At 37.3% G+C, this 18,245-nt stretch overlaps 1 protein-coding gene across 1 annotated transcript in view; it reads left to right on the top strand.

Annotated features, from left to right (window-relative positions):
• LOC145269028 (transmembrane protein 107-like) overlaps nucleotides 1-4,908 on the top strand; it is a 32,390-nt gene extending 27,482 nt beyond the window's left edge. The window contains exon 5 of the mRNA XM_080124615.1: nucleotides 2,684-4,908. Within this exon, the coding sequence (XP_079980741.1) occupies nucleotides 2,684-2,847 (164 nt within the window). The 3' untranslated portion in view covers nucleotides 2,848-4,908. The remainder of the gene's footprint in view (nucleotides 1-2,683) is intronic.
• The last annotated feature ends 13,337 nt before the right edge of the window (nucleotides 4,909-18,245 follow it).

The raw sequence follows: 18,245 nt of genomic DNA, 5'->3' as shown, positions 1-18,245 counted from the left end.
CGCTCTGCAAGATCTACCGCAGATGTGCTGACGGTTATATCTCACAGGATTAGTGAATCTCTTGACAAAGGCTTCCTTTCTAGGGCAATTGCTCTTGACATATCAAAGGCCTTCGACAAGGTATGGCATAAGGGTCTACTTCACAAGATTTCCAGCTACGGTATAACTGGAAATGTTTTCTCAATCATTAAATCATTTCTCTCTGATAGGCTCATAGGAGTAGTGGTCGATGGACAAAATTCAGAGGCCTGCAGTATTAATGCTGGAGTCCCTCAGGGGTCGATCCTGGGCCCAACTCTCTTCCTGATCTACATCAATGATATCCCTAAACACATACTTAAATCATTCGTTGACATCTATGCTGATGACACGACCATCTACGGCAACACATCAAAGGCCATAAATGACAAAGCTCTCTCTAATTCTCTTTCCTCTGATCTTGAGCTCGTGGTACAGTGGGGGAAGAGGTGGTTGGTCACCTTTAATGCATTCAAAACCAAGCTTCTATCTTTACATCAACAACGCTCTGATCCCCATCTGGCATCAATTGAAATGGATGGCTCTCGTCTAAGAGAGGCCCCGTATTTTGACAAGCTTCTGGGTTTGACCTTTACTCCTGATCTAAAATGGAACACGTACATCAAGTCTGTTGCCAAGGTCGCTGGAAAGATGGTTGGATCCTTCTACCACTCCAGAAGATATCTCACTACTGATGCAATTCTCTATCTATATAAAAGCCAAGTACGTCCAAGGATGGAATACTGCTGCCATATCTGGGCAGGAGCTGCTAAAAACAGCCTATCCTGCCTTGACAGAGTACAAAATAGACTTTGTGGTTTAGTGGGGGATGCCCTTTTCTCTACCCTGCAACCTCTCTCCCACAGAAGAGACATTGCGAGCCTATCCTTGTTTTATCATTATTTCCATGGCAGGTGCTCGTCTGAACTCCAATCTCTGGTCCCCCCTCGCCAATCTTTCACGAAAAACACCCGTCTAGCCGAATCCACTCTGAAAAATTTCCCCCACTCTTTATCTGTGCCTAAATCAAAACGTGGATTCCATGAACAAAGCTTCTTTCTTAGAACTGCACGCCTGTGGAACTCTGTTCCGTCTGCCTGCTTCTCACCTGACTACAACTTGGATGTGTTCAAGTCCAACGTTAGCAAATTCCTAATGAACCGCCCCCTTAAGTAAACACTTCATCAAATCTCCACACTAACGTAATGTATGTACTTGCATTAACCCTTATCCCTGAGTGGCTTCCGGGCCTTGATAAGTGGTGATCACTATGTAAAAAAAAAAACAAAAAAAAAAACGATACCAATTGTGTTTGTTGCGTCTGTTGAAAGTTTTAGCAAGACATACACGCAAACACACAAACCGATGTTTAAGATTTATATTATAGACTAGCGGGGATACCCCGCATTGCCCAGGTGTTTGTAGGTGTGTGTGTTTGGGGGGGAGTAAAGCAGAACAAAAAGGAAACTTAACCCTGTTTAAATATTAAAAAAAGGAACCGATAAAAAACAGCGATACAGCGATGTTAAAAATAGGGGGGGGGCAGGTAGACTCGAACCCGGAGCCTTGAGGCCAATAGGCTTAGCCTGAACACCTGCGCTACGATGACAGTAGCAATGTAAGAGCAATTAAAAAGTGAATGTCAAACATCTCACTGTTCTGCAGTTTTTATGAGGTCAAATTGTTTTACTGCGGGATAGTTGTTTTTACTTTGTTTACCCAATGAATGCATCTGATATGACGGTGATTGACCAAACGTTCCAGTTTGAATTCAGTTTTGCTGTTTTTATACAGAAAAGTGAAAGCAATATGCAGTGATCCCAAAATGTTGAATATTTAGCGTTTCAAAGTCGGGCAAATTAAATAGACAGGCGACCCCCATTCTTAACTCATAGATATTATCATTTAGATGGCATATAAAATGTTTTAAGAATGAACGACCCCCCCCTGAGCAGCCCCCGGAAAAAGATCTTTTGCGGACATACAGAAAAAGTGTGCATACATACACACACACATTTTCACTATATTATATTTTATATATACATAAAAGTGAGAATGTGTGTGTCTGAATTTGTTTTTGTTTTTTGTTTTTTTGGAGGCGGCAAACTTTAAATTAAAATATATCACAGAAAAATATTATCATAGAAATATTTGGTTTATTCCAAAGATTAATTTTAGGCAATTTTAATTGAAATATAATTTTGATTATATGTCCCCGCGGCTTGTGTGTATGTGGTGTAATTTAGAGGTCAAATTATCACAAACTCTATGCATTAAATTGGGCTGTATTTTGGTAATAACACATCAAATGCTTACCTACAAATGGTCTATTGTGTCTGATTTATCAGCGTAGACATAGGACATTACATATCTCCAAGTTGGCGGGCCCATTTTGTTAAGTTATTCGCTCATCAAATGTTTCTCTCAGTAAATTGATCATATCATTTGCAAATGCTGCTCAGGTGTCAATCGCTTCATCATGAATTGCCAAACCAAGCTGAACTCAAAATAACCGATAGTTGCCAAATCTGCAATCAAATAGATTACAGTTGTCAATTTAAAGCTTGTAGCCTCTAAAAAAAAAATGCCCTGTACAATGTTTGTATCCTTTTTTTTTTGTTTTTATTACATAATGATCCTATTTTCCTTGATGAGCATTCTCCAGCTGCTCTTGCCCATATATGCGGGTCAGTTACATCTGTGTTCCTGTATCTCTGTTTCTGGCCTATCTCTAACTATTGGTATATCTTTGGCTTCTGCAACGTGCTACCCAGCATGACCGAATTCATTTACATTATAGAAGTTCATTGTTTCAACCTTGGATTTTAGTCCAGAGATCATCATTCCGATATAAAAGCTAAGAAAACATCACTTCAGCCATTAATTTTGTAATTAACAACTTTCAAAATATATTTATATTGAACCTTTTCTTTCAAAATATATTTATATTGAACCTTTTCTTTCAAAATATATTTATATTGAACCTTTTCTTTCAAAATATATTTATATTGAACCTTTTCTTTCAAAATATATTTATATTGAACCTTTTCTTTCAAAATATATTTATATTGAACCTTTTCTTTCAAAATATATTTATATTGAACCTTTCCTTTGGGGAAAACTCAGTATTTACTCGCTTCACCTAAATGCGCAGAAGTTTTTTTTACATATGTAGGATCAAACGAATTGAAATCAGATGAATTGGGAACCATCAAACAAACATAAATCAAACATTGCCTGAAGCACAAACCCAACAATGCGTGAAACACAAATTCAACAATGTCTGAAACATAAACCCAACAATGCGTGAAACATAAACCCAACAATGTCTGAAACACAAACCCAAAAATGTCTGAAACATAAATCCAACAATGTCTGAAACATAAATCCAACAATGTCTGAAACACAAACCCAACAATGTCTGAAACATAAACCCAACAATGTCTGAAACACAAACCCAACAATGTCTGAAACATAAACCCAACAATGTCTGAAACACAAACCAAACAATGTCTGAAACATAAATCCAACAATGTCTGAAACATAAACCCAACAATGTCTGAAACATAAATCCAACAATGTCTGAAACATAAACCCAACAATGTCTGAAACATAAATCCAACAATGTCTGAAACACAAACCCAAAAATGTCTGAAACATAAATCCAACAATGTCTGAAACACAAATCCAACAATGTCTGAAACATAAACCCAACAATGTCTGAAACATAAATCCAACAATGTCTGAAACACAAACCCAACAATGTCTGAAACATAAATCCAACAATGTCTGAAACACAAATCCAACAATGTCTGAAACACAAATCCAACAATGTCTGAAACACAAACCCAACAATGTCTGAAACATAAACCCAACAATGTCTGAAACATAAACCCAACAATGTCTGAAACATAAATCCAACAATGTCTGAAACACAAACCCAAAAATGTCTGAAACATAAATCCAACAATGTCTGAAACACAAACCCAAAAATGTCTGAAACATAAATCCAACAATGTCTGAAACATAAACCCAACAATGTCTGAAACACAAACCCAAAAATGTCTGAAACATAAATCCAACAATGTCTGAAACATAAATCCAACAATGTCTGAAACACAAACCCAACAATGTCTGAAACATAAATCCAACAATGTCTGAAACACAAATCCAACAATGTCTGAAACACAAATCCAACAATGTCTGAAACACAAACCCAAAAATGTCTGAAACATAAATCCAACAATGTCTGAAACACAAACCCAACAATGCGTGAAACATAAACCCAACAATGTCTGAAACACAAATCCAACAATGTCTGAAACACAAACCCAAAAATGTCTGAAACATAAATCCAACAATGTCTGAAACACAAATCCAACAATGTCTGAAACATAAATCCAACAATATCTGAAACACAAATCCAACAATGTCTGAAACACAAACCCAACAATGTCTGAAACATAAATCCAACAATGTCTGAAACACAAACCCAACAATGCGTGAAACATAAACCCAACAATGTCTGAAACACAAACCCAAAAATGTCTGAAACATAAATCCAACAATGTCTGAAACACAAACCAAACAATGTCTGAAACATAAACCCAAAAATGTCTGAAACATAAATCCAACAATGTCTGAAACATAAATCCAACAATGTCTGAAACACAAACCCAACAATGTCTGAAACATAAATCCAACAATGTCTGAAACACAAATCCAACAATATCTGAAACACAAATCCAACAATGTCTGAAACACAAACCCAACAATGTCTGAAACATAAACCCAACAATGTCTGAAACATAAATCCAACAATGTCTGAAACACAAACCCAAAAATGTCTGAAACATAAATCCAACAATGTCTGAAACACAAACCCAAAAATGTCTGAAACATAAATCCAACAATGTCTGAAACATAAACCCAACAATGTCTGAAACACAAACCCAAAAATGTCTGAAACATAAATCCAACAATGTCTGAAACATAAATCCAACAATGTCTGAAACACAAACCCAACAATGTCTGAAACATAAATCCAACAATGTCTGAAACACAAATCCAACAATGTCTGAAACACAAATCCAACAATGTCTGAAACACAAACCCAAAAATGTCTGAAACATAAATCCAAAAATGTCTGAAACACAAACCCAACAATGCGTGAAACATAAACCCAACAATGTCTGAAACACAAATCCAACAATGTCTGAAACACAAACCCAAAAATGTCTGAAACATAAATCCAACAATGTCTGAAACACAAATCCAACAATGTCTGAAACATAAATCCAACAATATCTGAAACACAAATCCAACAATGTCTGAAACACAAACCCAACAATGTCTGAAACATAAATCCAACAATGTCTGAAACACAAACCCAACAATGCGTGAAACATAAACCCAACAATGTCTGAAACACAAACCCAAAAATGTCTGAAACATAAATCCAACAATGTCTGAAACATAAACCCAACAATGTCTGAAACACAAACCCAAAAATGTCTGAAACATAAATCCAACAATGTCTGAAACATAAATCCAACAATGTCTGAAACACAAACCCAACAATGTCTGAAACATAAATCCAACAATGTCTGAAACACAAATCCAACAATGTCTGAAACACAAATCCAACAATGTCTGAAACACAAACCCAACAATGTCTGAAACATAAATCCAACAATGTCTGAAACATAAACCCAACAATGTCTGAAACATAAATCCAACAATGTCTGAAACACAAACCCAACAATGTGTGAAACACAAACCCAACAATGTCTGAAACATAAATTCAACAATGTCTGAAACACAAACCCAACAATGTCTGAAACACAAACCCAACAATGTCTGAAACACAAACCCAACAATGTCTGAAATACAAACCCAACAATGTCTGAAACATAAACCCAACAATGTCTGAAACACAAACACAACAATGTCTGAAACACAAACCCAACAATATCTGAAACATAAACACAACAATGTCTGAAACACAAACCCAACAATGTCTGAAACATAAACCCAACAATGTCTGAAACACAAACCCAACAATATCTGAAACACGAACCCAACAATGTCTGAAACACAAACCCAACAATGTCTGAAACACAAACCCAACAATACCTGAAACATAAACCTTGCCAAAGATGAATGTGGACAAATGGAGTCCTTCACTCTCTGAGACAGATGGTGGCATACTGAATGTAAGCAATGGACAGTTGCAATCTGGAAGTATCTGGCATCTACCCAAATACTGAACTAATATGTACAAGGCGTGTTAGAATCAGTTCCTCCTTTATTTAAGCCATCATATTCATTTGTATACAACTGAACGAATTAATTCAACCAGGTTATAAATGATTAATAATAAAACTAAACAATTTTTTATTAATTCCATTTTTACCCCAAACAGTGTTACTTTGATGTAGGGGTTACTATCAGGGACATAAGTTGAAGGGATACTATGTAGGGAGTTGAGCAGCAAGATGTCTGTTCTCATTACACTTCAACGTCTATATCTCAGTACAGTTGGGAAAGCAGAAACCCAGAAGGAAATTCCAAAGTTTAGTAGTCTGGGGAAGAAACTATTAGAGTAACAGGCTTTCTTACATCTAGGGATCTCTATTGTGTAGGGGCGGGACTTTGCTGTTTGTCGGGTTAGTCGGGGGTATTTACGTCGAGGGGGTTACAAGGGCTTGTAGTTCGTTGGAGCATCCACCATTAAAATACTTGTAGAACAGGCAGAGGGATGCAACATTTTGATGGGACAGAGGCTGAAGCTTAGATGACAGTTCAGGACCTATCAGGTTGGCAACTCTCTTTTGAACCCTGTCCAGGAGTGAGAGACTAGTAGCAGATGCACCAGCCCAAATTTGACAACCATACTCCATACATGGGTGAATGGTGGCCTTATAGAGGTACAGGATACTTTCAGGCATATGTAAATTTCTAGCACAGTAGAGGGAGCCCACCTTCTTCGCAGCAACCTTTGCAATGCTCTCGATGTATCTGTTCCAACTCATGTTCTCTGTGAATGGTAGGCCGGGGAGTTTGAATGAAGTACTTTCAGGTAATGTGTTTTTAACCATAGCAATTGGTGGTTGAGAAGGTTTCTTGTAATTATTAAAGGAAACAAACTTAGTCTTGGCAGAATTTAACGTTACTGTTCATTTTTGACCCCATTTCACTACAGACTGGAGAGCTTCCTCTATGGTTTCCGCCATTGCCTTGGATATGTGTTCCTTTTTTTTCTCTTTGTGTCTGTTATAGAGCGTGGTGTCATCAGCAAATATACCCATCTCAGAAACTATTTTATCAGGGAGGTCATTTATGAATATCAAGAATAATAAAGGTCCAAGGATCGACCCTTGAGGTAAATCTGTATTTATATCATATTGTTTAGATTGTTTAAAAGTAACCAGCCACTCCTTTCCCCATTGTACTACATGCTCAAGATCAGAGGAGAGAGAATTGGAGAGAACTTGGCCGTTTACTGTCTTAGATGTGCTACCATAAATGGTAGTGTCGTCAGCATAAATGTCTACAAATGATGTAAGGATGTGATTTGGAAGATCATTAATGTAGATCAGGAAAAGAGTTGGGCCCAGGATGGACCCCTGAGGGACACCGGCATTAATACTGTGAGCTTCTGATTTTTGCCCCTCAACTACTACTCTTATGAACCTATCAGAAAGAAATTATTTAATAATTGAGAAGACATTTCCAGCAATACCATAGCTAGAGATCTTATGAAGTAAACCTTTATGCCATACCCTATCAAAGGCCTTAGATATGTCAAGAGCAATTGCCCTAGAAAGGTTGCCTCCGTCGAGAGATTTGCTAATCCTATGAGATATAACTGTAAGCACATCTGCTGTAGATCTAGCAGAATGGAAACCATATTGAGTGTCACTAAGAAGGTTATTTTTGTTGAGATGGTTGATTACTTCTGTATTTAACACAGATTCCAGCAACTTACTCATGACGCACAGGAGACTTATTGGCCTGTACTGAGAGGGGGATGAGCGATCACCTGAATTCTTAAATACAGGGCATACAATGAAATTTTCCAGGGAGATGGGAAACTATTCTCCTTAAGACAACGTTTAAATAGTTTTGTAAGTATGGGCGCTAGTTCAGGTTGAAATTTTTTGAGTACTATAATTGGAATACCATCCGGGCCAGTTGCTTTACTGGAATCAAGGTTTTTGATTAGCTTGGCAACATGACGTACAGATATACGTATATCACATAGTGTGTTTTCAGATACAGGAGGAAATATTGGGGGTTGGCGGCCTTGATCGCAAAAGGTAGAATTAGCTGCAAAGTTCTTGACAAAGAGTTTGGCTTTGTCTGATGCTGACGAGATTACCTCAGGTCCATTGATGATAGTTGGAATGGAGCGCACACTTCTGTTCAGAATTCTGTTTGCTATTTGCCAAAACTGGTGGGAACCAAGCCGCTGCTCAGCTACTTTGGATTTAACAGAGTGAGCATATAGCTCTCTTGCATCTTTTATTACTCTTTTACAGTGGTTGCTGGCAGTCCTGAAAGCAGCTTTAGTCTCAGTACATCTATTACGTTGGTAGCTATGGAAAAAGTGATTTCTGTGTGTGATGGCAGCAGCACATTCAGGGGAGAACCATGGCTGGCTGTTAGGTTTTTGTTGGAATTTTTTTCGATGGTATGAATCGATCTATGCCTACAATTAACCATTCGGTCAGGTCTGATACTATAGAGGGCACATCCTTTTTAAACATGGAATGCAGAGGTAGGTCAGATATGAATGTACGGAAGCTATCCCAGTCAGCCATAGAGTATCGATATACAGTATGGTGGAGAGGTACGTCTGAAGACTTATTACATTCAATTTTTATCTTAACTGTTACGATGGAGGATCCCAGAAGAGATAGAATAGAACATGAACACAGCTCAGGGGATGTTGTGAGGAAAAGGTCTACAAGGCTTGCATATTGACCGGGTGTATCGGGCACACGGGTGGGTTCGTGAACAATCTGAGTGAGGTCATAGGCAATGGCAAAATCATGACAAAACCTCCCCTCGTCATCAGTTTTATTTGAGTGGGTCAGCCATTCCACATGGACATTGAATTCACCGCAAATGTGAATGTTAGGCGAAGGATGAGCTGACAGGATGTGGTCAATTTTCTCAGATATGCTCTTAAAGATAGTAACCCCACTGCTGTGGGGGTGATAGAGGGCAAATATAAATGCAGTGGTGTAAGCTAGTGCAACCCGGAAGCACATATAAGGTAAATTAGGGTCTTCTCTGGAGATATCCCTAACACATGGAAAGCCATCTTTGATGTAGGCACATATTCCATGCCCATGGCGATCTTGGGGGTCAGATTTAGATGTTAAGTTGGAGTATCCTTTAATTATGAATTCGTCTAGAGAAGTGGTTGGCCCTATGCCAGTTTCACTTAGAAAGAATATGTCCGGTTTCGTCTCCTGTAATTGGGTTTCAACCTCTGGAAGGTTGGAACGTAGACCCCTGATGTTGGAGAAGGAGACCTGGTAGTAGGGGTCTTACGTTGGAGGATGGGGTTCTAGGTTTATTCGTGTTTCTTTTTTGGAGATTTTTCATGATTGTTGAGGTTTTGGGGTTTGTGGAGCAGGTCGGTAGACTTGGTTGGAGCAGGACAGAGAGGGAAAATAAGAGAGGAAAAAGACAAGAAATTTTTTTGTTTGTTTTGTTTTGTGGCACATGATAAAGGTAAAGCCGTAATCCCCATCTGGTATCGAAATGAATGGCTCTTGTCTTGTGAGGCTCCATGTTTTGACAAGCTACTGGGTCTGACCTTTACTCCTGGTCTGAAATGGAACACGTGCATCAAATCTGTTGCCAAAGTTGCTGGAAAAATGGGCATTTTTTTTTTTATTTTGCATCAAATCTGTTGCCAATGTTGCTGGAAAAATGGGCATTTTTTTTTTTTATTTTGCATCAAATCTGTTGCCAATGTTGCTGGAAAAATGGGCATTTTTTTTTCATTTTGCATCAAATCTGTTGCCAATGTTGCTGGAAAAATGGGCATTTTTTTTCATTTTGCATCAAATCTGTTGCCAAAGTTGCTGGAAAAATGGGCATTTTTTTTATTTTGCATCAAATCTGTTGCCAATGTTGCTGGAAAAATGGGCATTTTTTTTTAATTTTGCATCAAATCTGTTGCCAAAGTTGCTGAAAAAATGGGCATTTTTTTTTATTTTGCATCAAATCTGTTGCGAATGTTGCTGGAAAAATGGGCATTTTTTTTTTTATTTTGCATCAAATCTGTTGCCAATGTTGCTGGAAAAATGGGCATTTTTTTTAATTTTGCATCAAATCTGTTGCCAAAGTTGCTGGAAAAATGGGCATTTTTTTTTTTTATTTTGCATCAAATCTGTTGCCAATGTTGCTGGAAAAATGGGCATTTTTTTTTATTTTGCATCAAATCTGTTGCCAATGTTGCTGAAAAAAATGGGCATTTTTTTTATTTTGCATAAAATCTGTTGCCAATGTTGCTGGAAAAATGGGCATTTTTTTTATTTTGCATCAAATCTGTTGCCAATGTTGCTGGAAAAATGGGCATTTTTTTTTTATTTTGCATCAAATCTGTTGCCAATGTTGCTGGAAAAATGGGCATTTTTTTTTAATTTTGCATCAAATCTGTTGCCAAAGTTGCTGGAAAAATGGGCATTTTTTTTATTTTGCATCAAATCTGTTGCCAAAGTTGCTGGAAAAATGGGCATTTTTTTTTATTTTGCATCAAATCTGTTGCCAAAGTTGCTGGAAAAATGGGCATTTTTTTTTATTTTGCATCAAATCTGTTGCCAAAGCTGCTGGAAAAATGGGCATTTTTTTAATTTTGCATCAAATCTGTTGCCAATGTTGCTGAAAAAAATGGGCATTTTTTTTATTTTGCATCAAATCTGTTGCCAATGTTGCTGGAAAAATGGGCATTTTTTTATTTTGCATCAAATCTGTTGCCAATGTTTCTGGAAAAATGGGCATTTTTTTTAATTTTGCATCAAATCTGTTGCCAAAGTTGCTGGAAAAATGGGCATTTTTTTAATTTTGCATCAAATCTGTTGCCAAAGTTGCTGGAAAAATGGGCATTTTTTTAATTTTGCATCAAATCTGTTGCCAAAGTTGCTGGAAAAATGGGCATTTTTTTTAATTTTGCATCAAATCTGTTGCCAAAGTTGCTGGAAAAATGGGCATTTTTTTAATTTTGCATCAAATCTGTTGCCAAAGTTGCTGGAAAAATGGGCATTTTTTTTTATTTTGCATCAAATCTGTTGCCAAAGCTGCTGGAAAAATGGGCATTTTTTTTATTTTGCATCAAATCTGTTGCCAAAGTTGCTGGAAAAATGGGCATTTTTTTTTATTTTGCATCAAATCTGTTGCCAAAGTTGCTGGAAAAATGGGCATTTTTTTTTATTTTGCATCAAATCTGTTGCCAAAGCTGCTGGAAAAATGGGCATTTTTTTAATTTTGCATCAAATCTGTTGCCAATGTTGCTGAAAAAAATGGGCATTTTTTTTATTTTGCATCAAATCTGTTGCCAATGTTGCTGGAAAAATGGGCATTTTTTTATTTTGCATCAAATCTGTTGCCAATGTTTCTGGAAAAATGGGCATTTTTTTTAATTTTGCATCAAATCTGTTGCCAAAGTTGCTGGAAAAATGGGCATTTTTTTAATTTTGCATCAAATCTGTTGCCAAAGTTGCTGGAAAAATGGGCATTTTTTTAATTTTGCATCAAATCTGTTGCCAAAGTTGCTGGAAAAATGGGCATTTTTTTTAATTTTGCATCAAATCTGTTGCCAAAGTTGCTGGAAAAATGGGCATTTTTTTAATTTTGCATCAAATCTGTTGCCAAAGTTGCTGGAAAAATGGGCATTTTTTTTTATTTTGCATCAAATCTGTTGCCAAAGCTGCTGGAAAAATGGGCATTTTTTTTATTTTGCATCAAATCTGTTGCCAAAGTTGCTGGAAAAATGGGCATTTTTTTTTATTTTGCATCAAATCTGTTGCCAAAGTTGCTGGAAAAATGGGCATTTTTTTTTATTTTGCATCAAATCTGTTGCCAAAGCTGCTGGAAAAATGGGCATTTTTTTAATTTTGCATCAAATCTGTTGCCAAAGTTGCTGGAAAAATGGGCATTTTTTTAATTTTGCATCAAATCTGTTGCCAAAGTTGCTGGAAAAATGGGCATTTTTTTAATTTTGCATCAAATCTGTTGCCAATGTTGCTGGAAAAATGGGCATTTTTTTTTAAATTTCGTTATTAAAAATTGGCAAATAAAGACAAATTGTGTTATTTTTATCTTTTTATAATTTTGTTAATTTTTATTATTGTATATTTTTTAATAATGTCCTTTTTTTATATTTTATTTAAAAAAATCGCTTCACATTAGAAATACTGGAACACAATGAAAGTGAAGGAACTGATTTGCCACGTCACTGCTTCCAGTAGCAGCCACACCGGAAGTTAGGAAGTATGTTAGCCGACTATATCTTTATATTCCATCTTTCTAGACTGTTTGACTGTATGCCAGGGTTACTGGGAAAATGGTGGGATCGTTTTACCGTTCCAGTAGATATGTTTTAACTTAAATAGGGACGGTATAATAAAATTGTGGGGTCTGCGTTCGCGCCTGGCCTCCATAGAATGGGAATAGGCACAAACTTTAATAAAGACTTTTCATATCTATCTGCGTAAGTATACTTTGATAACTCTGTTTCAGTTTGAAAGAATACGGTATAATAAAATTATGGTGTGTTCATTCGCGCATGACCTCCATAGAATGGAAATATGTCACAAAGTTTAATAAGGTTTTTTAATATAGATCCACAGAATATTGTGATAAGTGTTTCAGTGTGAACAGGTATGGTATAATTAATTATGGGGTTTATCTATTTTCAATTTCTCCAGAAAGTAAAAAAAAACAGTATAACTAGAACCGAAAGCAAAACTGTAGCATTCAAAGCTGGTGACGTTACCACTGTACCAACGTGACACGCTTATGAATTGATTAAAAATTAAAAATAAACTAAGATGAGTGGACAAAATGTATAACAATTTGTTCAATTTTGGCCCCATAAAAACTATTTTAACCAGCTAAAGATCCATAAAAGAATGGTTCATAAAAAATCACATCACTTGAAGCCCCTAGCGACTTTTAGTTTCGGAGGAGATAGAATTTGAAAATATGGAGACAGACAGGCGGGGAGTTTTATTTGCCTTAAATATGACATTTTAATTCGTCCAGATTTCGGATATATTATGTAGGCCATGATTTCAAAAATAAAAAAAAAGTATTTGGGTGCCATCAGCTAGAATTGAAACCAAAAGCAAATATGTAGCATTCAAAGCTGGTGACGTTACCACTGCACCAACATAACACACATATAAAGTAATTAAAAATTTTAAAAATAAACTAAGATGAATGTACAAAATGTTTAACGATTCTTTTCAATTTTTACCCATTTTTGACCCCTTAAAAACTATTTTAACCAGCTAAAGACCCATAAAGGAACTGTCCATAAAAAATCCAATCATTTGAGGCCCCTAGCGCCGCACTGTGACTTTTAGTTTGATAAGCAGTGACTCCTTTGTAAAAATGTTGAAGTAGTCCTTCAAAGGGGGTTGAAACTGCTCTCCTTTAACAATTACAAGAAGCCCGTCCAACTGCCTATATCCAAACGACAAATACCACCCTACCTGAGAATCCTACCTTTAAACTCCTTGGCCTAACATTTGCGGGCAATATGGACTGGAACAAATACATAGAGGACATTGCAAAGGCTGCTGCAAAGAAGGTGGGTTCTCTCTATCGAGCTAGAAGACTACTCACGGCCACCATTCGCCAATGCATGGAGTATTGTTGCCACATCTGGGCTGGTGCATCTACCACTAGTCTCTCCCTCTTAGATAAAGTCCAAAAAAGAATTGTCAATCTAATCGGTCCCACTTCATCAACTAAGCTCCAGCCCCTGTCCCATCGCTGCAGTGTTGCATCACCGTGCCTATTTTCCAAATATTGTAATGGAATGTGTTCTAATGTACATATCCTTGATAAACCTGCTTAGCAATAAGATCTCACCCCTTCACTGATGATGTCCCTAAATGCCAGAAAGCTTTCTATTCTAATAGTTTCCCCCCTGGAACAGCTAGACTTTGGAATTCCCTTCCTGCTGCCTGCTTCCCTGGCTGTACTGATATGCAGAAATTTAAATGTAATGTAAACAAATATCTTGTTAATCTTTCCTAGACATGGCCCCAAATAGTGGCCCCTTACGTCCAAGTGGCGATATGCCTTGTAAGGGGTTGAAATTGCTCTCCTGAGTTAAAAAAAAAAAAAAAATGAATACGCTCTGGAATCTGTTCAGGGTATGGCAAGATTACCCAACAGGAATCGATTTCCACGGGGTGGGGGCGCTATGTTTATGACTAGAGCTATGTCAACAGCATATTCTTTTCATTGTTTTGATTCTCGAGTATATATCTGATACAGTTAATCAACCAAGAACCGCATCACTGTATATAAAAGCATATACAATATCAATGGATACACACTCGAGAGTCCAAACAAGGAAAAGAATATGCTGTTGTCATAGTCCTTGTTATTAGTGTTGAATGCGTCTTTCCGAGTTTTGGCATTAATTTGCTGTTAAATAAGAAAGCTCCAATTATCCCCTTCCTTCTCTCTCTCTCTCCCTCTCTCTCTCTCATCTGTATATTAACAATTAACACAGGTAAGTGTTCCTGATATAATGCTTGTTTCATAGCTGCAAACTTCATCACACCGGTTGGTTGGTTGTTTTTGTTTTACGGCATATCAACCCTTTTAAGATTTTGTTTTACGGCATATCAACCCTTTTAAGATTTTGAAGAAAAAAATTTTTTAATAGAATATATTTGTTGTTTTCACGTCGGTTTCTATTTAACTCATAGTTGGGACCCTAACAGGTACTATCACTCCGGGTCAGACTGGGCCTGGGAGCAATGGTAATTAAAGGGTGGCTCCACACTCCCCAAAGCCCACAAGCTGGGGCCTCACCACTGGATATAGTTTAAGGTCATATCTAGGACCCCCATTGAGAGACTTTTACCCTCTGCAGGGAGGCAGTCGGCGTATTCTAATGTCCCACTAACAGGGCCTCATCACACCGGAAATCCAGGTAGTTTAGTTAACGCTAAAAATAGAACAGATTGTGGTGCAGCGAGGTGTTTCAGTCACAAAATTTAGAGCGCTTCTACACTATCAGGACGAAATTTGGGAAATCGTAATATTGAATTTCACATGAAAACAATGGTATCAACGTATTCCTCGTATTTTTAAAATGATTATATCCAAAAATTACGAAAATCGATAAAGTAGAAAATTATTTATTAAAGAAAATAAAAAATAGAATTTGATGAAAGCAATTGTAAGACACAGGAGAGTTAAAAAGGGAGGTAATTTTCTGTTTCATTTTAAACAAGATGGCCGCAATTTTTCACCTGCTAAGACGATTAAAGTTGTTTTTTTTAATAATACAGTTATTAGTAGGGCTATGACAACAGCATATTCTTTTCATTGTTATAACTCTCGAGTATATATTCGACACAGTTAATCAACCGAGAAGCACATCACTATATAAAAGCAAATAAGATATCGACATGTACACACTCGAGAGTCAAAACAATGAAAAGAATATGCTGTTGTCCTAGCCCTAGTTATGACTAAAGATATACTAACTGAAAAGTTTGTCAAGATTTGAGCCTGAACAGAAGCACAATGTTTTTTAGCACCAAATAAATATGTAGACTAGGGGCTTCCCAACCTTATCTTACTTGTGGTCAGGCGAGAACTATTTTATAATCTGTGGTCCCAATAAATGTATATAATAACAATAATTAAAAAAAAAATTGTCCAGATAGATAGAAACGTAACTTATCTTGCTTTTAGTAATTATTATTTGTCCCTGACCCTTTTTTTGTTCTGTCAGTGTGACAATGGTCATAGAAGCAAACATCTAAGAGTGGCTTGTGCGTATTGTAAAAAAAAAATGACATCCGAACTCGAAACCCAACGTATAGAAAACAAAAGGTGACGAATGCAAATTAAGACGCGGTCAAATTTGAGCACGTAAAAAGCAAGTATTTCTTTCATTGGAAAGGACATTCTTTTCTTTTTGACCGAGTTGCTTGACCGTACGGTTAATTCGCATGCCAGTGAGAAGATTTAAATACGGATTTTCAGCACTTCTGCAGTATACAGACAGTGTGATACTATAAAGTGGACCTGAGTTGGGAAGTAGCAAACAATGAATCTGTAGGTATTTTTAGATCAAACCTGCAGATTTGACAATGACAATAGAAACCTAGAGATGACAAGGGAAGGGCAGCTTCCGGGTGGCCAGGGGGTGGGGGCGACTTCAGATACCGATGCAGAGATGACAGTTAGTTGACAACTAGATGGCTTTTGCGGCGGATGGGAGTTGATAGTGACAACGGTTGGACAGTTTTTAGAGTTGACTGCGAAAAAACAGAGATAGAGGCGAATTGCAACTGACAGCTTGGTAGTATGCGGAGATCGGACTATAGTTTCACACACACACCCAGATTCCCTCTGATATTCATGTGAAGCATTGGCGTTTGTGTTTTTCCTTTCTTTGTTCCACGATTTATTTTTATATTTCTACTTTGTGAAACCATGTGTGTTCCCATCAACAGTCGCCAGCGAGAAAATGACGATCCGGCCATAAGAAGCAGTGTTTAATTTTATGTCATATCAACACCTCAACCAAGTGAGTAGTTGGCAAATTGATTGATTTTATTTTACTGCTCATTAACTGTGATACTATAAAGTGGGCCTGAGGTGGACTTGAGTCACTAAGTGCTGAGGGGGGGGGGAAATAGACAAAGGAAAAGGAAATGTTCTAAAATAAACGATAAAATAGGAAGTAGCAAACAATGAATCTGTAGGTATTTTTAGATCGAGCCTACAGATGAGAAGGAATGGTCAGCTTCCGGGTGGCCGGGGGTTAGGGGCGACTTCAGATACCAACGGGGGAGAAGACAGCCAGTTGACAACTAGATGCCCTTTGCAGCAGATGGGAGTTGATTGTGACAACGGTTGGACAGTTTTTAGAGTGGACTGTAAAACAGAAATAGAGACGAACTGCGACTGACAGACGAACGTAACATCGATAAAACGGGGAGAAGACACACACACACACACACGCTCACAAGTCCAACCGCCAATTATATGTAAAACATTGGCGTTTGTGTTTTTTGTGTTTGTTTTATTTTAATATTTTTACTTTGTGAAACCACGTGTGTTCCCATCGACAGTAGCCAGCGAGAAAATGACGATCCGGCCATAAGAAACACAGTGAACGAAAAATACCACGGCACACACAACGTTAGGGGACGGCGGTTTGTCGGGGCCACACACTTTTGGTCACAACAGCAGCCATTCTTTTTGGTGCGTTTCACTGCACTGTCACCAGGTGGAGCGTCTTGGTCAAAGAACAGGAGACGATAACTGTTAAGTTTTGAGACATTGTGTTGAACACAGATGGCGGCGTAGTTCAGATCAGTAACCAAGATGGCGACCAAGAATCAAATGCGGTCCGTCGCATAGGTAACCTCTTAAGTTCTGAGATATTATGTTGAACAAAGATGGCGGCATAGTTCAGATCAGTAACCAAGATGGCGGTGTAGTTCAGATCAGTAACCAAGATGGCGACAATTAAATGCGTTCCGTGACGTAGCAAATGGCAAACTGATTAAATCCAAAATTCAACGATTTTTATAATAATTTTGCGACGTTTTGATTGGTTGTTTAGCACAGCCGTTGGTTATAAAAATGATTGGCGAATCCATTCGTCTCATACCCCCCCATCACAAATCAAAAACATTTTACGATGACTCATACTTTTTGGGAAACTTGATCTTAAAATGGATTCAATGCATTTCTGGACTACAACTAAAAGACGAGGATAATAGTCAGCAATAAATAAATCGATAAATAATACAAATTACTCATCTTAATAAGAATTACAATTAATTTTTTTTATACAGGAATCACCACTTATCAAGGTCCGGAGTCCACTCGAGGATAAGGGTTAATACGTATACATTAGTCAATGTGATTATAGCGTAGTAAACATAAGTAATGGGAATTTTGTAAATTGGATTACTTGGGGGGACGGTTAATCAAGA

Source organism: Euprymna scolopes, chromosome 45, assembly GCF_053919585.1.
Source record: "Euprymna scolopes isolate OS-2025 chromosome 45, ASM5391958v1, whole genome shotgun sequence".
NCBI lineage: Eukaryota > Metazoa > Mollusca > Cephalopoda > Sepiida > Sepiolidae > Euprymna > Euprymna scolopes.
Note: the sequence above shows the minus strand (reverse complement) of the source record. Positions and strands in the feature narration are given on the sequence as shown.